Here is a 24,415-nt window from a genome sequence, read left to right as displayed (position 1 = left end):
CCAGGAGAACCTGCGGCGGTTTGAGTATGAGGCTGACGGCCCTGACGCTGGGCGTGAGGAGGCCGAGACTGGGGGGGGGTGAGGAAAGGGAGTGCTAGCCCCGCCCTCAGTCCCTACCCTTTGGAGGACAGCACTTTTTACACAGCGCGTTTGCCGCCGCCGCGGCCGCCACCTTAACTTTCTTCATATTCTGAGTCTCCCTGCCACGAGGAGTCCAGGGAAGAAAAGCGGAGCCGAGGCGCCAGTATCTACACCTCCCACGCCACTTTCAGCCCAAGCTCGCCCCAGCAGGGATGGGAGACAAGATCTGGCTGCCCTTCCCCGTGCTCCTCCTGGCCACTCTGACCCCAGAGCTGCTGCCGGGGGCAGCCGGCTTCACTCCCTCTTTGGACAGCGACTTCACCTTCACCCTTCCGGCCGGGCAGAAAGAGTGTTTCTACCAGCCCATGCCCCTGAAGGCCTCGCTGGAGATCGAGTATCAAGTAAGTGCAGCGAGTGAGCCAGCCTCCTTCCCTTAGCCCTGCTGTACTGCGTTGTCGCCTCACCCCCTTAGGAACTTGCAGACCGCCAGGGAGGTGAGGGGGCGAGGTCCACCGGGGAAGCCCGCCCGCGCCGCGCAGGCGCACGAGACGAAGCTTCCGCCAGTGTCGGGGACCCAGAAGTTTGGTCCTTCCTAGAATTGACGACTACCCGCCCCCTTCCCTTTCCTCTGGTCGGAAAGAGGCCAGAAGTGATGATGTTGGTGGCTTTACTTTTTGTTTCTTAACTCTCCAGTCGTTTTTCTAGCTAGTGTACGCTCCAGTACTAAGAATTTCACACAGTACAGGACAGATACACGTTCTTCTTTATCATTGGACAGAATGATGACACTTGTTTGAGTCACCCCCACCACTGTCACCCAATTCGGAAATTATTAATGTTCCCTCGTCTTGTTGCATTTAAGGATTTTGGAATTATGAATATGTGATTATCACTAAGTGCGATTTTGAGATATCTTGAAAGGAGCTATTTATTGCCTTATTTAGTGGTGGATTTCCATCCCAGTTATATATTCATTATTTTCAAATAAAATAAGATCAAATCGTTTATTAAAACTTTATAACCTTTCATTGAACATTGTCAGCATTTTCCGCATGTCTGTTTTCTTTTGAGTACCTGCTTAATACTCCATTGCAAGGAATTTCCTTAATTTACGTGTAACTCTAGTAAAGGGTAAATTTCTATTTATTGTTTTTTGGGGGATGGGGCTACTGGGGATTGAACCCAGGGGCTTTACCACTGAGCTACATCCCCAGCCCTTTTTATTTTTTATTTTGAGATAGGGTCCTGTTACTAAGGTGACTAAGTTACTAAGGACCTAGCTAAATTGCTGAGGCTAGCCTGGAATTTGGGCTTCTCTCTTGCCTCAGCCTCCTAAATCGCAGAGATTACAGGTTTCAGCCACCATGCCTGGCCCCACGAGCTAATTTTGATGTTTACTGGTAGCACTGTTTCATCTTTAACAGATAACATAATCAAATTTAATTTTTAAGTTGATATAGAGTATTTCTTTTTAAATACTGCATACTCTTACACATAGAGAAAAATAAAAAGTGATATAGAATTTTTATTTGAAGGAACTTTAGGATTAGATTATCAGTGTCTAAGATAAGCATAGAGAGTGAAGTATCTAAAGTCATATAGTTTAGCTATCAAAGTAAGACTAGAACTTAACATTTCTTGATTTCCAGTAATGTTCAGAAGTTAAACCATAAGGGAGTGGGAGTGTCGTTCAGTGGTGAATTGCTTGTATGCCCTGGGCAAGGGTCTGTGTTTAATTCCCAGCACCTGGAGAAAAAACAAATTGAATGTTTGCTGAACAGTTAATATATGCCAAGAATTCTGTAGGGTGTTGGGGGGGGGGTAGTAAAAGTAAAAAAGAGTCCTTATTCTCAAGGAGCTTAATTAAAGGTTACTGGTTTATAAATAGATAAGTTCAATAGAATATTGTCAAGTGCTATTAGCAGAGGGCCACTTCTTTGGGTTTCAAAAAAGGATTCCTGGAGAAAAGAAATCAAAATCTGGAAACTTGCTTAAATAAGACATGAATGCAAGAAATGAGGGTATTTCCATAAAGTGAACAAAATTAATAGACACATAGTCCTGAAAATGCATAGTAGAAGAATTTAGAGGTAGGCTTATATCAGGTAGAGCTTGTATTACATTACAAGTTTTAAGTTTTAAAACTTAAAACAAGTTTTAAAACTTAAAACAAGTTTAAGTTTTAAAATTTATTAGATTTTAAGACTAAAAGTTTAGGGTAGGAAAAGCAGAAAAGAAAATTGGAGGGGCCAAGAGGCTGGATCATGGGTCATGAACCATAGCCTTGCGTGCCAACAGTTCCCATGTTTTGTATGCCATTTAAGATTGAAAGGCTGGAGCTGTAATTCAGTGGCAGAATGCTTGCCTAGCATGTGTGAGGCACTGGATTCGCCTTAACACTGCATTTAAAAAATAATAAAATAAAGGCTTTCTATTCATATAACTACAAAAACATTTTTAAAGAAGATTGAAGCAGATTGCTAGATGCATTGTGAAAGATGGGTTTAAGGGAAGCAAAATTAGAGGAAAGGAAACCAACTTGGAGATTAGTGAAAGAGTCTATAAAGAAAACAATTTGTATTGATCAAAAATTCCTCAGTATTAGGCTGGGGTTGTAGCCCAATGGAAGTGGAAGACCACTTGCCTAGCATGTGTGAGGCCCTGGGTTTGATCTTCAGCACTGCATATAAATAAATGAATAAAGTAAAGGTCCATCAACATCTAAAAATATGTTTTTAAAAAATACCTCAGTATTTATCCACATATTAGGGAAGAATTCTATTTTAACTACTAACTTCTTGGGTTCAGAGCTTGGATTCAGGATCCTGACTCTTAATTGCAACTTGTGAGGTCTTAAACAAGTTACTTCTGACTTGCAAAATGGAGATAATATTTACTACCTCATGGAGTCTGTTTTGGGGGAGTAGAAGAGTTAATAAATGCTCAGAGACATCCCTGACACATGGTAAATGTTCAGTGAATGTTAGTTTTACATTTATACCTCTGGAGTTACATAGCTTGCTTGAGCTTTATACTTGACATCTTTAGTCACTCTTAAAGTGACTTGTTTATTCCTCCAAAGCATTCTTCCAAAAATTTTTTTTGGCGGGGTGGTATGTACCACGAATTAAACCCAAGGTTGCTTAACCACTGAGCCACATCCTCCTCCTACTTTTAATTTTGAGACTAGGTCTCACTATGTTGCATAGGGCTTTGCTAAATTGCTGAGGCTGGCTGGCCTCAAACTTTTAATCCTTCTCTCTCAGCCTCCCGAGCTGCGGGGATTACAGGTGTGAGTCACTGTGCCTAGCTCTAAATAATTTGTTTATGTCATTTAGTATCTGTAATATTTTCTTTAATATGTTTTTAGTTGTAAACACAATACCTTTATTTTATTTGTATGTGGTGCCAGGGATGGAACCCAGTGCCTCACGCATGCTAGGCAAGCACTCTACCACTGACCCACAACCTCGGCCCCAGTATCTATAATCTTAATGTTAAAGGGATTTGTAGGGTGAGGATTATCTTTACTCTTTGTTTACATTTTCCAACTCCACAATTAATTTCTCAATAGCTACAAGGTACTGATTTTTATCTTACAGTTGGGAGATTTCCTCTCTCCCCCTAAAGGTTCCCTGAAGTCAACTGACAGTAGGTAGATCATAGGTAGATCAATAGGAGAAATAGGCATTTGATCATAGTTTAACATAACACAGGAGCCTTCAAATTGAAAACCAAAAATCCAGAGAGTATTATTCACATTTATGCTTAGGTTTGATAAAGCCATATAGAAATATGACTGGACATATAGGTATGATCTAATAATAATAGATTGGGGGGGTAGGTAGTGGGACCAGTAAGGCCTGTCTGATTCTTCCTGGATTTTATGCAACATTTCTTCCTTCTGGTTATGGGGTACAATTCTTTCTAGAATGGGAGTTTACAGTCAAGTAAAATGGTAAGTGAATTTCTTTATGTTCAACTCTTACACAGAAACATAAGAGGAAATTAGAAAAATATTTTAGGTCTTACGGCTAATTATGGGATAAAGGGGTTCTAGTTTTCATGCCCCACCTTAGGTAGAAAGAATTCTAGTTTGTATGGCTTACTTCAGGGAAAAATGGGTAAAAAACAGGAGGACAAAAGAAGGTTAGAGACAAACTTTGCTTCTCAGGTCTTTACTTACTTTGGGGTATCATTTTCTGAACCTTAAATTAGTGTTTATTAATATTAAATAGATATTCCATTGTTGTGCTTGATACTACTGGTTACATATTGGTATGTTTTTGTGTGTTTTTTTGGTGTTGGAGATTGAACCCCAGGCTTTATACTACTGAACTACATCCCCAACCCTTAATTTTATTATTTTTTTAAATTTTGAGACAGGGTCTCTTTAAATTGCTGAGAGTCTTGCTCAGTTGCTGAGGCTGGACTCAAGGCAGTCCTCCGCCTCAGTCTCTGGAGTTGCTGGGATTACAGACAAGCACCACTGCGCCCAGCATTTATTGAAAATTTTTAATCATTTTGTACTTTTAGGTTTTAGGAGATTCATTTCTGGGTAATTGACCAGCCCACTTTATATTACTATAAATTCTTGAAATCTTTTAATTCCAATACCTATATCTTATTAATAAAATGGATCACTCATTTAAAAATTATATCATTGTTAAGTGCTTAATGTGTGTCAACACTATCCTATGTGCTAGGTATACAACTTAGTAAAAATATAATCCATGGGGCTAGGATTGTAGTTCTTCAGTCAAGTATGGGGATAGACATTACTCAAATAAATTTGAAAGTGTAACTCTAATAAGTGCTATGAAGGCAAGCACGTGAGTCTTGAGTGTGCTTATAGGAGAATTTTTTTTTTTTTTTAATTTCATCTGGAAATTGAGGGAAGACATCCCAGAAGTGGAGTTGAGAACTGTGGAATAAGCAGTTTTCTAGGCATAAGCAGGTGAGTGGAACAAGACAATGAGTGAGAAGAATAGTTTGTGCCTAGGAGCTTCAGAAGAAGACAGTCTCTCTTGGAAGAAATGAGGGCAGTACAATGAGGAAAAAGTGGTACAAGACTATTCTTGAGAAGTCAGTAGTGACCAGACCATGTAAGGCCTTTTAAGGATATGGATTAAGGATACCCTTGTTAGATATGGATCTTTTACAGAGTATTAGGGAGCAATTGAAGAATTTTAAACAGGTTAACCTGATTAGATTTGTGTTTTGAAAAAGATCATTTTGGCCACAAAGTATTGAATTCTCTGTGCCAGTTTCCCTATACACATAACCACAATAATCACTTGCTTCCTATGGTTCTTATGACAAATAAATATATTAATACATGTAAAAGGCATGGTGTCTGACACCTAATAAGCACTCCAGAAATATTATAGAAAATATACCCTCAGCTTGGGCCTAGGGTTGTGGCTCAGTGGCAGAGCACTCATCTAGCAGTGCGAGGCCCTGGGTTCGATCCTCAGCACCACATAAAAATAAATAAATAAAATAAAGGCATTGTGTCCAACTATAACTGAAAAAATAAATATTAAAAGAAAATATACCCTCAGCTTAGAACAATACATAGTATATAATAGGTACTTAAAAATATTAATAATGGTTAAGAATTGTAATTCATTCCTCTGTCATATAAAAAATTAATTAATTAATTAAAAAAATATTAACAATGGTGAACCAAATTTTCACTGAACTTATATAATTGGGTAAGTCTTTGGGAGAAAAGAGCTATGTCAGATTTGTTTTATTTTTATTAGACTTTTAAATTTTTTGTATCTTGTGTCAGATTTCAGTATTTTTCCTTCAAATTGTCTATTTCATCTAATTTTTTAAAAATTACTAGTATAATATTATACCTAATACCATTTGGAATATCCTATCTCCATTTTATCTGCAGGTATACTCACCTAATGTTATATGTGTATGTATAAACTAGATAAAGTTTTAATGAGCTTTGACAAAAAAATGGCTTTTGAATATTTTATTTCCTGGTTCATTAACTGATATTTTTTGAACTTTTTTACTTCCTGTTATAAAAATAATATACATCCATGGTCTGGTATTGTAGTTCAGCAGTAGAGCATTCACCTAGCACGTGCAAAGCCCTGGGTAGGATCCTTAGCACCACGATAGATAGATAGATAGATAGATAGATTAGATAGATGTATTGTGTCCAACTACAACTAAAAAAAATACATATTAAAACATAGCCCAGCATGGTGGTGCATGCCTGTAATAATCCCAGCAGCTCCAGAGGCTGAGGCAGGAGGATAGCGAATTCAAAGCCAGCCTCAGCAATTTAGCAAGGTGCTAAGTAATTCAGCAAGACCCTGTCTCTAAATAAACTACAAAAAAGGGCTGGGAATGTGGCTTAGTAGTTAAGTGCCTCTGAGTTCAATCCCCTGTACCACCCCCCACAAAAAAGTAATATACATTACTGTTAGAATAAGTCAAAGGTATAAAAATGAAAGAAAAAACAATCTGTCACTCTCATGGAGAAAGGGGGGATTACATATGATCTTATGGATACTTGTCATTCTCCTAAATATGAATTCTTCCACATCTTTTCCCATACTTATACAAACACATGGGGCTTGGTTGAGAGTTTTAATTATTCTTCATTAATTCATTCATTTTAATTAAAATAATTGTCATCATGATCATTATAATCCTTACAGAGTTTTAAATTGTAAGAAAAAAAATATTTTTATTTGATGCTGGGGATTAAACTACCAGTGAACCACATCCCCACTGTGCTGCACCCCCCTTTATTTTGAGACAGGGTTTTGCTACGTTGCCAAGGCTGGCCTTAAACTTGTGATCCTTCAGCCTTAGCCTCCTGAGTAGCTTGGATTATGGAATACATCACTGTGCCCAGCAACATCTTCATTTTTTATGAATGGTATATTCTTTTGTTTTTACTTTTTTAAAAAATATTTATTAGTTGTTGATGGATATTTATTTACTCTATCTATATGCAGTGCTGAGGATCTAACCCAGGGCCTCACATATGCCAGGCAAGTGCTCTACCATTGAGCCACAACTCCAGCCCATGGATAGTATCTTCTTGAATTTTTCTGAGGATACATAGTATATTTATCTGAGGACACATGTTTTTAAGTCTGTTAACTATTTTTAGAGAACTTGATTCCCAAGAAAACCAGTGGTGAGTGAAAATGAGAACATCTCAATTTCAACAAATATTTGATGTTTCTCTAATCTGTTTTAAGAATTTTGAAATTGATTAATATTGGTGGCTACATATACACTTTGTTCAGTGAATATCTTCCAGAAATTACTCTTCAATCTGAAAATGGTGTTTTGAGGCTGTTTGTTTTGGCTTGTTTGTTGCAGTACTGGGGATTAAATCTAGGACTTTACCAATGCTAGGCAAGTGCTATAACTAAGCTACGTCCCCAGCTCCTCCAGTCTTATGGATTATTTTTGTTATGTATATTTTATATTTCATTAGGATTTAAATTAAAAAAAGAATTATGTATATTTCACCAGCCATTTAAAACCAGTTTTGTTACCATTAAGAGTGCAGAAATAGTTTTTACTGAGAATGATCTTTTATAAGATTACATTAAAACCAACAAGAAAAATAAAATAGTATTATTTATGAAAAAGAATAGCCATTGAGTGTTGGTTATTTTTTAAGAGGCTGTTATGTTCCAAATAGATTTTTTTTTTTTCATTTTTAACAAGTGCTATAAATACAAAAGAGAAAAGGCAGGGAGAGAAATGAAAGAGAGGAAGACAAGAGAAAGATTCTACAGGGAAACATTAAGACACTTTAATTTGTATAAGATGGGAAAAAGATGGATTTATTAAATATCTGCATCAGTGACAAATCAAAACATTGGTAATATTGTAAATGACCTTAGAGTTATAAATATAAAAATAGTGAGCAATGTAAAAAAATTTTCACCCATCACAAAGATGCTTTGATCCCAGATAATATATGATTAAGTGTCAAAGAGGACAGGCATGGCTTCTGTAGGAACACAGGAAAGAATATACAAGAACTGGGTGGGGGATAGGGTTAGGGGGAGGCAGAGACCATTTTCAGAGAACTTAAGCTGGTAGCTCTTGAAGAAAATGGGTACAGTTGGATGAGGAACCATTCAGGAGTCCATAAGAATACTAGAGACAACACAATATACTCATTAATAATTACTCTGGGGACTGGGGTTGTGACTCACTAGTAGAGGGCTCACCTAGCATGTGAAAAGCCCTGGGTTCAATCCTCAGCACCAGAAAGAAAGAAAGAAAGAAAGGAAGGAAGAGAGTGAGAGAGAGAGAAAGAAAGTTATTGTGGCCAACTACAACTGAAAAATAAATATTTAAAAACTAATAATAATTACTCTGGGTCTGGACAAACTGGTGCACACCTGTAATCCCAGCAGTTTGGGAGGCTGAGGCAGGAGAAGTACAAGTTCAAAGTCAGCTTTAGCAATTTAGCATGGCCCTAGGTAATTTAGTGAGACCCTGCCTTAAAATAGAAAGGACTGGGGATATAACTCAGTGGTAACGTACCTCTGGGTTTAATCTTTAGTATCAAAAAATAAAAATTATTCTGAAGCCAGGCGAAGTAGCACATGCCAGTAATCCCAGCTACTTGGGAGCCTGCAGCAGGAGGATTGCAAATTTGAGGCCAGCCTGGGCAACTTAGTTTAAGACCCTCTCTCAAATTAAAATTAAAAGGTATTAGGAGGTGGGCAGGGGTGCTGGGATATAGCTCTGTAGTAGAACAGTTACTTACTTAGCATGGAGGCAGCCCTGGGTTCAATCCCCAATTCAAATCCAAAAAATTAATCTGGAGACAGATTACCAAATTCACATTTTGACTGTGCCACTTGTTTGTTTTATCACCTTGGAAAAATTACTTCTTATGCCTCAGTTTGAGGTTTGGTGTTTTTTTTTTTTTTCATGATAAGAGTAATATAAATATGTACAACAAGTCCCACTACTATGCACAATTATGATGTACCAATAAAAAACTATGGAAAAGGGGCTGGGGTTGTGGCTCAGTGGTAGAGTGCTTGCCTAGCATGCATAAGGCACTGGGTTCGGTCCTCAGTACCACATAAATGTAAAATAAAGATATTGTGTCCGCCTAAAACTTAAAAATAAATATTTTTTAAAAAAACCTATGGAAAAAAGAATAATAGGACTTACCTTTCAGAATTTTATAAGGAATAAATTAATCCACATAAATCACTTATAACAAGGTGTGGCAGAAACTATAATTGTTATCTGCTGTTATCACTATCATCACCCTCATAAGGACCTTTGAGGGTTATAAAGGAACAAATCATGTTCATTGGCCAATAGTTGGAATATTCAATTTGTGTTGTAGTAGAAAAATATGTTAAAGAATAAAGAAGTCTGGGCTGGGGATGTGGCTCAAGCGGTAGCGCGCTCGCCTGGCATGCGTGTGGCCCGGGTTCGATCCTCAGCACCACATACAAATAAAGATGTTATGTCCGCCGAACACTAAAAAAAAATAAATATTAAAAAAATTCTCTCTCTCTCTCTTTTAAAAAAAAAATTTTAAAAAAGAATAAAGAAGTCAACTGGGGTCAGATCATGGGAATCTTGAATTAAGTAGCTAATTTTTTTTTTTTTTAATTGAAGAGGAAACAAACTCAAGAAGTTATTTAGAATCTTCTCCCTCTCCACCTTCCCTTCCCCCTTCTTCGTGTTATTGAGATGCTTTACCACTGAGCTACATCTCCAGCTCTTTCAGTTAAATTTCAAGGCTGCCTTTGAACTTGTGATCCTCTCACTTCAGCCTCCCCAGCTGCCTGGAGGCTTGTCTTAAATTGCCTAAGGTTTTTTGTTGTTGTTGTTGGTTTTTGTGTGTGTGGCGGGGGTGGAGTACCAGGAATTGACTGAGGGGGCATTCAACTACTAAGCCACATCCCCAGCCTTATTCTGTATTTTATTTAGAGACAGGGTCTCATTGAGTTGCTTAACACCTCACTTTTGCTGAGGCTGGCTTTGACCTCGAAATCCTTCTGTCTCAGCCTCCTGAGCTGTTGGGATTACATGCGTGCGCCATCACACCTGGCTTAAATTGCCTAAATTTTAAGTAAAAGGCCCAGCATTTGAACTGCCCTCTAATTGCTTCTTGGCCTTTTAGCTAAAATCAAGTGTGAACTGCCTTCTATTTCTGGCCCCTGTATGAGTCTTCTCAATAAAGCCACTGTTGTAGAAATATTTATTTTAGTTACTTCCATAAGGCCTAAATTCAGGTTATGGCAATAGGAATGGATAGGGAAAGCACAAGTTCTGAAAATGAATGGAATTGAACTAGGTGAACTTTCAGCTCCCTTCTCATTACATCATATGATCTACTTTATATTTTATTTTCAGAATTTATAATATATATTTTTCTCTTGTGTGCTCATCTGTAGGTTTTAGATGGAGCTGGATTAGATATTGATTTCTACCTTGCCTCTCCAGAAGGCAAAACCTTAGTTTTTGAACAAAGAAAATCAGATGGAGTTCACACGTAAGTAATCTCTTTGAGTTCTTTTGGCTGAATAATACCAGTGAGCTATCTTGAAGACTGAGAAATTTAGTATTTTCAGTACTAAATATCAATATTAGATAACTTCACGTGATTTTAAACAGTCCTTGATGGTGGACCATCTTCTAAACTTAAAAAGTCTTCCATTACCCTTTCTTTCATTTGCTTCCCCCAGATTCCCTTTGAGACGGGGTCTCGCTATGTTGTCCAGGATGACCCTGATCCCTGTGCTCATAAGATCTTTCCTCAACTGCCCCAGTAGCTGCAACTAGCGTTTTTCTTTTTGTTGAGGCATTTTTTAAATATTTTTAATTGTTGAACACAATATCTTTAATTTTATTTATTTATTTTTATGTGGTGCTTAGGATCGAACCCAGGGCCTCACACTTGCTAGGCGAGCACTCTACCACTGAGCCACAACCCCAGCACACCCCCACCCCGAGGCATTTTGTTTTGATCCTAAATTTTTTCTTTGCTTTGTATTTAACTAGATTAGTATTCCTGGGTATTACCTTCAACATACTGTGGCATTTTTTTCTGGCTAGCACAGGCTTTTCATTTTAATTGAAAAGGTATTGTTCCAGGTTTTGTGTCTTCAGATTTCTTGAACTGCTAAGCTATATCATGTATGTCCATAGTTTTCTTTCTTAAAGCAATGATCTGAGTGTGTGTGTGTGTGTGTGTGTGTGTGTGTGTATAAATTGATTGTTTTACTCAGAACTCACTTTTTTTTTATAATTAGAAGGTTTAAAAGCAAAATCTGACCAATAAGAAATCGTACAACTGAGTTAGTGCTACCCTGATTCACACCAGAAATTGCTTGTTTAAGTTCAGAGTTTGACATATTCTCTTCTTACATTTCACTTCTCTTTTCATATCTCACTGATATATTTCCCTTTTCTATTTTATTATTTTACTATAGCACTTTCTTTAGTCAGTATCATTACTGTGTTAAAACTAAACTCTGAGTTTACAGAAAGAGGAAGAACAAATATGGAATATCTTTCCATAAATTAAGATTGGCATGTTATAAGCTTCTAAATTAATTTTTCCAACCTACTACAAAATAGATTGATTCCCAATTCTGATTAAGTTAAATAAGTCTGCAGGGATGCATGTTCAGGGCGGAGACAGGATGAACCCAAACTCTTGCTTTCTACCATTTGATGCTTAGAACATCCCTGGCACATAGCACTATTTTAAGGACTAGCTATTATTATAATTATTGGTCTTTATTAACCAACATGCCTGGCATGTAATTGATACTCAATAAACACTAAATAAATGAAAGAAAAACAAGTCTCAACTGTAATTTTTTAGGATACTAATTTAAAATGCTTTTTAATGATATTTTACCTATGTAGAACATGGGGAAACATTTGTATAAAACATTAGTAGATGAATAGTAGTGGTTCATCTTCTAAGTTTCAGAATATAAAAAATTTCTGTCATTTTTTTTTTATTTCTTCCCAATTAACTGGTCTCCTTCAGTGATAAATCATAATTAACTCTTAGGGGGAAAATTATTATATTGCTTTATTCCATAGAATTACTTCTAATTAAGCCATTGGGAGATAAGACTTTATTTTTTCTTTTTTTATCTTTGTGTGATTTTTATTTCAAATATTTGTTATAACACCATCATTATTCCTTGGAACAAGAGCAAAATCACCCCCTGCAGAAACTTAGGAACTATGTACAGAATTTTACAGAACAGAGGCAACACTTTGGCAGAGGCTGAATGTTGACCAGAGAGTGGAATTCAGCCAGGTAAGGGGAAGATGAAGGTGCCCTGTGAATCCAACTTCAGCTGCCATCAGGGCATACCTTGTGCCAGTCACAAATTGTAGGCTGTTTTTGGAAGGTTTAGGTGCAACACAGGAATTCCATTTGTCTACTGGTTAAACCATTGACTGAGGTGCCATTAGGTCAATGTCACTCAAGTTCCTGGCCAGCCAAACTCCTGAAGCCAAGAGTCCCAAGCTCAGGATCAAGTTCCTCTAGAAATCATTCCTATCCATGACAAAGCAATAGACTCCTCAGAGCCAGTCCAGAATTTCGAGGCCTTCATTTGAAGAGCCGGCAGTGCTCACCTTAACCCTGCTGGAAGCCATTGATACTTTGGATCTCTGCACAACACTTGCAAGATCAAGACTTTCATTTAAAATAGTTCATATTTGTTGAATTCTTTTAATATGCCAGTGCAGTAGTCTAAGTACTTTTCATGTATTAGCTTTTTTTTTATTCATCACAATTCTAAAAAGTACATAATAATAATACCATTTTACTAATGAGTAAATGAGGCATAGAAGAAGTTCTGAAGGTGAATAGCACAATATTTTATAACTGTATATAAAGTATGTTCACACCAAATTATGCCATTATACATGAGCTCTCTTATTTTTTATTACAATTCTTAATACACCTTTATACCTCAATTTATCATATCTCTGTATATAAGGTATGTTGACACCAAATTCACATCTTCATACATGTATTTTGTATAATAATGAGCGTCTCCTTCCACCATCCATGCTATTCCACTTCTTCCTCCCTTTCCCTCCCACCCCTATTCCCTATCTGGAGGTAATCTTCCTCCCATGCTCTCCCTCCCTACCCCATTTTGAGTCACCCCTCTTATATCAGAGAAGACATATGGCATTTTGGGGGGGGGGGGGGATTGGCTAACTTCACTTAGCATAAGTTGCTTAGGACCTTGCAAAGTTGCTGAAGGCAGGCCTTGAATTTGCAATCCTCCTGCCTCCGCCTGCTTAGTCACTGAGATTAAAAGCATGTGCCATCACACTGGCTTTTTTTGTTTTGTTTTTGAGACAGGGTTTTGCTAAGGTGCCGAGACAGTCCTCAAACTTGTAATCCTTCTGCCTCAGCCTCAGGAATTGCTGGAATTAAAGCACGTGCCACAACACTTGGCTAAATTAACTTTATGAGTAATTTTTCATGCAATTTATTTGCTAATATATAGTAATATATCAACTATACAATGCAAAGCAGTTTATATAAATGTGTAAGAATATCAATGTAATTAAAAATTTTTTAAAGCATTCAAAACATTTTTTCATCAAAAGTAAAATTATTAGAAAATTACATTAATTTTTTAAAAATGATTTTTAGTAAAATTATTTGTGTGTGTGTGCATGTGTATGGTGTTGAGGATTGAACCTAAGGCCTTGTGCATGCTAGGCAAGCACTTTACCACTGAGCTACATCCCCAGCCCCAGAAATTAATTTTTGCTTAATAAGGGCAGTGAATTTTAACTAGCTACTATTTGTTCAGATATTATTGATAGTTTTTTCAGGATTTGGCATGACTGATGATGGGTTAAATAACCTCTATAGAATTAAATAACAAAATATACTCATTTTTGTTAATTCCCCAGAGAAGCATTGAGGATTCAACATAAATATTCACATGGGAGCCAGTGGCTCTCAAAAGGCATATTATATTGTAAACCACCTCTGCAGTATGATTTCAGGAACAAGCAGTCAATCAATTGAAAGTCCTCCAAAAAACTGCTATTTTTCATTGCTCTATAGTACTGTTATTGCATACATTTTGTGTATTTTCTATGATTTCATGCTGCTTGTAAGATACTAGAAAAACCCAATGAGAGAAATTGAATTTTTAAAGAATAAAATTCAGATAGGATTGAACGTTGAAGGGTCATAAACCATTATAATTAGCCATTAGCTAAGAAATTTTGCTCTCTTCTGAGCAATATCACACCCATTGAGGATACATGGTCTGAATAAATGCTGTCAGAAATTTTTTGTTAATTGGTTATATTGTTGGTGTGAATAAATTAGAGAATAATAGAAAGTGTACCTCTGGGAAATGTCCCACATGTGGGTAACTTAATATTCATGATTCATGTCTTTATAGTTTGTTTATATGTTTTTTTCCTTTTAAAATTGTTCTCCATTGTATTCACCAGTCTTTGCTCAGCTCCTTCCAAAGGTAAAATAAGTGCTCAAAAGAAAAGTTTGCCACAGTTGAGGCAATTGCAAAGAATGCACGCAATCTCTGAGTTGTATTATAGAAAGATGAATTAACTTCAAAATCAGAAAACAAACTTCATCTGTGTGATCATAGGCAAGTACCTTAACTTGTTTAAAACTTATTTTACTTACCTGAAAAAGGCCAATTATGCCTAATTCCAAATATTGATAAGGATTAAGAGATAAAATATGTGGAGCTAGAGCTCAGTGATAGAGTACTTGCATAGCACATGTAAGGCCCTGGGGTCAGCACTCAGTACCACATAAAAGTAAATAAATAAAAGTATTTAAAAAGAGATAAAATATGTAAAAGTAGTGTGTGAATTATGAAGGGGTATATATACAAGTATTGGCTATTACTATTTATAGTACATATGTTAACATCTGTTTACATTGCTATCTGTTATGCTTAAATAAAAATCAATAAGTTGACAGCAGAACTTAAGCATGGTGACTTCTGTGAGAGAATGTTTTCCTCAGGAAATGCCTTTTCAAGTTGCAGTAAGCACTCAGCATCCTTTGATATATGACACTTGCCCCCAAATTAATCTGAATTTCACTGAAGATCTTAACTGAAAAGTATAGTTTGGATCCTCCCTTTCTCAAACATGATTTTTATAGTGTTGTATAGAAAAGATATTCTAAGACAAAAGGTAATGTCCAGTGTAATAAAAATGATGAAATAAAGGATATTTGAAGGCTACAAATGTAACACTGGACCACAAAAAGATTAGAAATATTAATCCATAGCAGTTCTGACCTCACACCCCAACTCCTTAAGTCCCCCAATTCCAGTTGAAGCCTTTCTTGAGAAAGTAAATAGAATCAGATGATAAACAGTTTAAAATGCAGCTAGGATACTAGGGATAGAGCTTAGTGGTAGCTAACATGTGAGAGCCTGAATTCAGTCCCCAGTACTGCAAAAGAAAATTAAATGACTTAATATAAAATCAGATGCAAAGCCAGGCCAAGTGGTGTACGCCTCTTAATCCTAGCAGCTCGGAAGGCTGAGACAGGAGGATTGGGAGTTCAAAGCCAGCCTCAGCAATGGCGAGGCGCTAAGGAACTCAGTGAGGCCCCATCGCCCCATCTCTAAATAAAAAATACAAAACAGCACTGGGGATGTGGCTCAGTGTTTGCGTGACCCTAAGTTCAATCCCCAGTACCATAAATAAATAAATGAAATTAAAATAAAATGTAACTGAGAAGGTTTAGAAGTTCATCTAAGGAAACAGGAAACTTGCTAGATATATCAAAACCTTTATTAGAAATATCATTAGAATCGGGGCTGGAGTTGTGGCTCAGTGATAGAGCACTTGCCTGGCATGTGTGAGGCCCTGGGTTCAATCCTCAGAACTACATATAAAAAAATAAATAAAATAAAAGACCCATTTATAACTTAAAAATATTTTTTAAAAATCTCATTAGAATAAAGAAAACTTTCATGTGGGAAAAGATTAATGGACACATTAAGTACACTGAATTTTGTTAAAGATTCTTTGTTATTTACAGTTACTCTGACTGAATTTTAGATCATATAGCATCTGAGTCAGTAGTTGTCGTAGGGTAGGTTTTATAAACTCAGTTGCCCTACCAGAGTATTTGAGTTGGTTTTTGGCCAGTTTCTTAAAGTGTTATCAACAGTCTCTTTTGAAATAATTAACTGAATAACTGGTGTTTCAATGATATAAGAATGTAAACTAATTTTGCTGGTCTTTCAAAGAAGTGGTGTTTGTTTCTTGTTTGTTTTCTTGTTGTTTGGGGTCCACAGTAGGGGAGGAAGGAAGGAAACTCACAAACGAATGAACGAATGAATGAACCATGGAAAAAACTACCAGTTCTTTTGAATGTGAAGTAATAATGTGAATGGCATTTATTCGGTAAAGGTAATGCCACTAGGAATAAAATTCTGATTATTGACTGTAGGCCTCATCTCTAACCATTGAAAACTGTATTATAAAAATGTATTTAGTTAGGAATACTGGAAGAAAGCACTTAGTATAGAGAGTTCATTGCTACTTTTGAAAACAAAACTCAGTTTACAGATTAATTTCACTTGAAAGATAGGTTGGAAGACATGTTTATACACAAACTCATGATAAAATTAGCTTTTAACATTTATAAAGAATTAAGTTTATTTGAATTATCTTATACTCAGGTTTTTAATATTTTTCTGTTCCAAAAACAGATGCAGTTACTTGAATGTATATATGTCCAGGCTGGTTTTTCCCAAGAAACTAAAAATTATTGTTAATACTAAGGAAATCTATTAGGAAGCTGTTCAATTTTTATAAACCATGTTGTTTCTTTTCTTTTACCTTTAGTTGTTTTTCCTTTGATCCCAAGTAGAAATATAGATAACTGAAAATATGCACTTTTTTTTAATACAGGGTTGAGACTGAAGTTGGTGACTACATGTTCTGCTTTGACAATACATTCAGCACTATTTCTGAGAAAGTAATTTTCTTTGAATTAATCCTGGATAATATGGGAGAACAGGCACAAGAACAAGAAGACTGGAAGAAATATATTACTGGTACAGATATGTTGGAGATGAAACTAGAAGACATTCTGGTTAGTATGATTTTTAATAAAATAATAAAAATTATTAATTTCAGAGGCCTTACTGTGTGACGGAAATTGATAACTAAGCATTTTGTATTTATTATTCAAGAAAATATGTTTCTAGTATTTTCTTACCTTTGCCATAAACAGTTTGACATTTTAAATCTCAATCTTACTTTCTGTTCATATGGCCTTTATATCGTTTTTATTTTTTTAATTTATTTATTTTTTCTGGTACCAGGGATTGAATTCAGGGGCACTTGACCACTGAGCCACATCCTCAGCCCTATTTTGTATTTTATTTAGAGACAGGGTTTCACTGAGTTGCTTAGCACCTTGGTGCTATTGAGGCTGGCTTTGAACTCGCAATCCTCCTGCCTCGGCCTTCCAAGCAACTGGAATTATAGGCTTGTATCACCGTGCCCAGCTGTATCATTTTTAATAACTTGTTTCAACAGGACTCTATTATAAAAATATTTTATTCAGAAAATGTACAATTTAGAGGACATCTTTGTTAGACTTGTTTTATGAATATGATATTGGAATATTGATTATGATTTTGATTGTATAGTATGCACATCTAAAAATGGAATATTTTCTAATTTCACTATTCCTTTGTGAGATAAAAACATGGAGCTGGGCAAGGTGGTGCACATCTATAATCCCAGCAGCTCAGGAGCCTGAGGCAGGAGGATCTCGAGTTCAAAGCCAGCCTCAGTAACAGCGAGGTGCTAAGCAACTCAGTGAGACCCCATCTCTAAATAAAATACAAAATAGGGCTGGGGATGTGGCTCAGTGGTAGAGTGCCCCTGAGTTTAATACCTAGTACCCCATCCCTCTTCGTACCAAAAAAAAGGTTGTAAAGGATAAAAAGATAATTTATTCAAAATGCCACTCATATTATCTATTTCGTATTATCTATTATCAATTAATAGTATCTTTGTTCCTTTTAAAAGTAGCTATAAACACAATAATTTAAATACATCAGAAGAATTATTATATAACCTTACAGTTTCTTTATGTAATAAAATAGCTATCCCTTAATTAAATCATGTACCTGTCTATCTTGAAATTGTATTTAGATTGAAAAACTTAGCATAAAGCATATCATTAACTGAAAATATCTGAAATATTCTTTAATAGTAAAATAATTTTCTTTATCTTCAGGAATCCATCAACAGCATCAAGTCCAGACTAAGCAAAAGTGGTCATATACAAACTCTGCTTAGAGCATTTGAAGCTCGTGATCGAAACATACAAGAAAGCAATTTTGATAGAGTCAATTTCTGGTCTATGGTTAATTTAGTGGTCATGGTAGTGGTGTCAGCCATTCAGGTTTATATGCTGAAGAGTCTGTTTGAAGATAAGAGGAAAAATAGAACTTAAAACTCCATTGGATTACTTAACATTGAGAAAAAGAGGCATAAAAATGCAATAAACTGGTACCATTAGTAGTCTTTTCCAAGATGTTTTATCATTAAGTGTAAAACAAGTATCATTTTAATGTGAAAGGAAAGTTTTCACTTTCTGTGCAAATAATCTTATCAATTCAGTTGTTTTTAAGTGTATACCAGGAATATTTTATAAAAGATAAGTTTAATTGAATGAAGCCATATTAATAATTGTATTTTCCTAATTTTGAAAAAATTTTTCGTATGTCACAGTGAATTAAAGAAATGAATATTGGGTCTAAATGCAACACCAAAAATCTGCTTTTGCCCACAACTTCTTTGTAAATGTGGCAGTTACAAATCAATTGTAAAAGTTTTGAATATAGTAAGTTATATAAATCATGTGAAAATTATATAATTATGAATTGAATATATTAAGTTTCCTCTTTACATATGCATCTCTCCTAAAAGATAAATAGAAACAGCTCTGAAACAAACATTTTTAGAATTTTTAAAACCAAGTATATTTCAATGTAAAATATTAACAAAATGTATTAGTTTTATATACTTAGCCTACATTCCCAAAAGTTGACATTTTGTTAATTCTTGAAAGTGCAAAAGCATACTTTCTCATTAAAATTAGGACAAGTTTTCTCTTTGAAATGAAGATATAGAATTAAAAGTGTTCTAAAGTGAAGATACATAGATAAAGGTTGGTCAGCATCCAAAAGGATGCATTCTGTCTAGACCTTAATTAAGGTATAGAATTTTAACAGTAAATAAGATAAAATAAATTTATTTTTATATTATCTATCAACAGTGTTATGTTAGTTCTAACATGATTATTGACTTCAGTAATACATTATTACCAACAATTGTGAAGGAAATATTGCTTAAAAGGATATGGTCCTAATGTAAATAAATTTCTCCTTTTCTGAGTTCTGGATGTTATCAGAAACAATTTAAGAATATCTGATCCAAAATAATGTTCACTTAAATGGAACTGCAAATAAATAAATATCTGGAATCTGATGATCATGATATGCCAATCCTAAAATAAATCATTAGAGGTTAAGTTCCAGTTAACTGAGGAAACTATTTGTGGGTTTTATTTTCTATAATTTTTCAGTTTTGAATTGTCTTTTATTTGTATTCAGGTACAATTTATGAAACTTACTCTACCATAAAATTTAGTACTAAGTGTAGACATTTATTATAATTTTTATTATACATTTCTAGTCACTTCATTTATGTTGAAGTAAGGATTAGAAACACAGTCCCAAGTTATAAACACCTCATATTTAAATAAGCCATACATACATAAAAAAAAATCTCCTATTTTATCACAGTCTATATAATCTTACTCAAGTAATAGTAATTTAACTTCATCATAAAACAAACAAATTTTAAGTTATACCCATTGATAGTATTATAGTAAATATGAGTTAGAAACAACTGAAAAATTTGGGCATAGCTGGATGTGGTAGTGCACACCTCCAGCTACTCAGGAGGCTGAGCTAGGAGGCTGACAAATTTGAGGCCAGTCTCAACAACTTAGTGAGACCCTGTTTCAAAATGAAGAACAAAATAAAAAGGGCTAGGGATGTTGCTCAGCAGTAGACTGCTCCTGGGTTCAATCTCTAGTACTACACATATAAATTTGGGCATAGAAGCCATCAATATATAGTTTATATTTATATTGTAGGAATTCTTGACAAGCAATAACAGTACCCAGGAAAATTAGTGATTCCATTTACAACTTACACTCAGTGGTATGAAAAAAAAAAATACATTTTCCTACTTTTTATGCCCTAGAAAAATAGAAGGCTAGAAACTATTCAGAGACCTTTTTTTTTTTTTTCTTCCTTTGGTATTGGGGATTGAACCTAGGACCTCATGCCTGTTAGTCAAGCTCTCTACCATTGAGCCACATCCCCTCTTTAAAAATGAGGTAAATGCCATATATAATTAATTACCTTATTTGGCCAAGAAAATATTTCAGGTTCTTAAGAGAAGCCCATGCAGAACAAAGGCCAATAAGATCATTCTTAATAAAAAGTCCTCCTTTTTCTCCTTTCTGTCAAATTCATAATGAGAAGCATACTTATAGTACCATAAATAACAAAGCAGGGTACAGATACAACTACTGCATCTTTTCTATAAAACTGTGATTAAAAAATTCTACCTCTTATATAAGGCTATTACTGTATACCACACTTAATTTCTTACCTAAACTAAGCTGTTACATCACCTTCTACATAGGTGATTTTGCCACTGATTTTAAACCTATGATTCAGTAACTACTCACCATATAATAGTGGCTTTATTTGGAAAACAAAGAATTTAGGATTATTAAAGGACAATTATATTTTTATAGACACAAAACAAAATGAAGAGTGAAATATTTAACAAGCATGTTACCTATATTGGCTCAAAAAATTAAAATTTATAAATGAAGAACAAAAATCATTTTGAAGGCATTTTATCTGTTTCATGTCATTTTCTAATGTCACTTTCTAAATTAAAACTATGCTAACATGTTTATCACTTAAGAGCTGATTTTGTCTTTGCTTATTAATTATATAAACTTAAAGTACTACAATATTTAAGGCCTGAAGTTCATTCTGATTTGCATTTAGATCATTATTAAAGTACTGTTTTTCATTTGAATGTCAACATACAGAAAGTAAATAACTGTTTTAAAGTAGCATTGAAAGAAACTACAAATTGAAATGTAATTTCATGTCAAGTATATTTATTTTTCTTAAACATATCTTAAAATTGAAACTGAGTACATGTGATCATATATCTTTTCAAATGAAAATCTTTATCTGAAGTTTCTAAAGAAATAAATTCAGCATGTAATGATTTTTTCATCTGAAGTGTAATGCACAGTTTTGCTTTATATTTGTGAACAGCCATCTTAAATGAGCAATGGACTACGAGTACCAAGTATAATAAAAATTACCCTTTTTTTTTTTTTTTGGTGGAGTTGCCGGGGATTTAAACTGAATAAAAATATTTTCAAAGAAAAATCTTATCTACTAATTATTATAAATGCTGTCTACTCCTTAAATCCTTCCTTGATCTCAATCTAAGTTAAATGGGTTTCCAGTCCCATTTTAAATACCCATAGTTCCTTGCATCTCTTTATATTATACTAGTTTGTGTTCTATTTATGTGTGTACATTTTAATCTGTTGCCTAGACATGCACTGTACCTAAAAGAGCCTCAAAATATAAAGAGGCAAAAATCATCAGTTTTCTTGGGATTTTTGTTCATGCTAACGATTGAACCCAGGAATGCTTTACCACTGAGCTACATCCACAGTCCTTTTTTATTTTTTTTGAGACAGGGTCTCACTGACTTGTTAAGACTGACATTGAACTTGGGATACTCCAACCTCAGCCTCCTTAGTCACTGGGATTACAGACATGTACCACCAGGGAATTTGTTCCACTCCTCTGTCCCAGGAATTTATTAAGTCTGGAAGATGGCTCAGACATCTTACTTTTTATTCAGTACAATACGGAATTCTATAAGTTACCTGTGAACATTTGCTAACTGGATGATCTTAGGAAATCAGGCTCCTTTTAGCCTATTTCTTCATTTGTAGAAATATTTTAAATTTATCTTAAAACTTGTTAAAATATAACATGTATGAGCCTGGACCTTGCCTGGACTTCTGAAAGCCTTGTATCATAAACTAGAGCCATATACACTTATTAAAATTTTTGTCCAGAGAAGGGCACAGATTCAAGAATTCAGGCCTAGAATAATATTATGTGCAAGAGAGTATATTAAGACAGTCTCTACATCTAAAAGAAAAAGACGAGAAGATGTAGGGCAGGAAAAAACCCTGTAGGTTATTTACTGAATCAACAGTTTAATAATGTGAACTTAAAAAAACAAAAACACTGCTTTTACTAGAGTTTTTCCATTTAAATAGTCTTAGGTGTATTAGTGTCTTCTTCCTATATAAGCTAAGAAAATGGGGAAGCAGTAAAATGAACAATGAGAATTATCCAACACTGATAAAAAAAAAAAAAAAAAAAACTCAATGTTATATTTCGCAATCCTGAAAATATTTTGTTGTGCTGGGGATCTAACCCAGGGCCTTGTGCATGCAAGGCAAGTACTCTACCAACTGAGCTATATCCTCAGCCCCCAATACTGTAAGTTTAAGATTAATAGTAATAATCATCAAATGTTATAAAAGTGATTATTTGTACATACAGTATCAAATGGGAGGTTGGACTACACCTAACCTTTCTACTCTTGAATTCAATTCTAATAGTATTGGCATTTGTAGGAGAAAACTAGAGACCAGAACTTCAGAAGATACATTTTAGGGTTGCTTTGCTAGAATGCAAGATATTGAAGTACTCACTCACACATTGGGTATGAAATAGTAGAGCCACTCTCGAAAATATTCTTGGTGGTTTCTTATAAAATTTAACATGCACTTAAAATGCAACCCAGCATTTTGTACTCCTGGACATTTTCCCTAAGAAATGACAATTTTGCTCAAATAAAATCCTGAACACAAAGCAGCTTTATTTGTAATAGTGTAATAGAGAGTGTGTTGTCAGCTGGCTTGTCTCACAAATTTAAAGAATAAAATTCATGGACAACAGAAGGTGAAAACAAATCAGATGGCTATTGTGTAGGGGTTTATATGGATCTATAGATTTAAGAAAGTCAGCACCCTGCCCAATCTTGGGTAAGGCACTCATACAGCTTTTAGTCCAATCAAAATATTGATGGGGCATTTTTATTTCTTTGACGAGGCTGTGACTCCAAGTCACATTCATCCCAATTTTATATGGTCCAACCTTTTTACAAGTTTCTTAGCAAAAAAATTACAGTTGTTGTTTGTGCTCTTCTGCTCAGGAAGTCAACCAGGGGCCCATTTCCCTATCTGTCTAGCCTTATCTCTTCCACCTGACTTCAATAGCAAAAACCTGAAAACAACCCATATGTACTTGAATAAGTGAATGATTAAATTTTAGTATGTTTATACTATGTAATACTCTGCAGTATTTCAAAGAAATTCTGTATGCATATGTGTGCATGCACATGTGTTGCTGGGAGTCAAACAGGTTCTTTATACATGTACACTACCATTGAGCTGTCATTGTTCCGGGAACAAACTCAATACATGCAACAATTTAGATTGACCTTAAAGGAATTATGCTCAGTAAAAAAAAAAAAAAAAGCCTATCTCAAAAAGTTTACAGGGCTGGGGATACAGTTCAGTTGGTAGAGTGCTTGCCTCAAATGCACAAAGCCCTGGGTTCAATCCCTAGCACCATCAAAAAAAAAAGAAAGAAAAAAATTACAATATTATTTCTATTTAGAGATGTGAAATAGATTAGTGGTTGCTATGTGCTAGGAATGGAAGACAGATTAGGGATGGCTTCAGTTTATGACAAGACTTTCAGAAGCCCAAACATAAAATGGAATGGAGAGGGCTGGGGATGTAGCTCAATTGGTAGAGTGCTTGCCTCGCATGCAGGAGGCCCTGGGTTCAATGCCCAGCACCACAAAAAGAAGAAAAAAAAAAAAACGGAATGCAGAAAGAGACACCTAAAGATTTCTGTCAGCTTATTTAGATGGTATAAAAGGGGGCTTGTGGTAGAACATGCCATATCTTGACACTGGTTACACAGACAAGAGATAAAATTCCATAAAACTATATACTACATAATAGTGCATTAGAACAAATTGTATAAAGAAAAATACAGAATCTCCCTGTACATTCTTTTTTACTGATTAACTTCCCATGAATCTATAATTATTGTGGAAAATA

At 35.1% G+C, this 24,415-nt stretch overlaps 1 protein-coding gene, 1 non-coding gene and 1 pseudogene across 2 annotated transcripts; 2 read left to right on the top strand and 1 right to left on the bottom strand.

Annotated features, from left to right (window-relative positions):
• The first annotated feature begins 64 nt into the window (after window positions 1–64).
• On the top strand, window positions 65–21,491 carry Tmed5 (transmembrane p24 trafficking protein 5). Its single transcript, XM_046461969.2, has 4 exons — window positions 65–482; window positions 10,515–10,612; window positions 17,038–17,221; window positions 18,380–21,491. The coding sequence occupies exons 1-4, from the start codon at window positions 294–296 to the stop codon at window positions 18,596–18,598; spliced, it is 690 nt and encodes a 229-aa protein (XP_046317925.1). The 5' UTR covers window positions 65–293; the 3' UTR covers window positions 18,599–21,491.
• On the bottom strand, window positions 12,532–12,744 carry LOC124104862 (mitochondrial import receptor subunit TOM6 homolog; annotated as a pseudogene).
• A 2,587-nt stretch (window positions 21,492–24,078) lies between the features above and the next one.
• Window positions 24,079–24,152, top strand: Trnaa-cgc (transfer RNA alanine (anticodon CGC)). The gene has a single exon. It is a non-coding gene; the product is annotated as a tRNA-Ala (tRNA).
• The last annotated feature ends 263 nt before the right edge of the window (window positions 24,153–24,415 follow it).

The sequence above is a fragment of the Marmota monax genome, unplaced genomic scaffold (genome assembly GCF_021218885.2).
Source record: "Marmota monax isolate L192 unplaced genomic scaffold, Marmota_monax_Labrador192_F-V1.1 WCK01_AAM20220418_F8-fsc00070, whole genome shotgun sequence".
NCBI lineage: Eukaryota > Metazoa > Chordata > Mammalia > Rodentia > Sciuridae > Marmota > Marmota monax.
The sequence above is the reverse complement of the archived record's forward strand: the minus strand, read 5'-3'. Positions and strand labels throughout refer to the sequence as shown.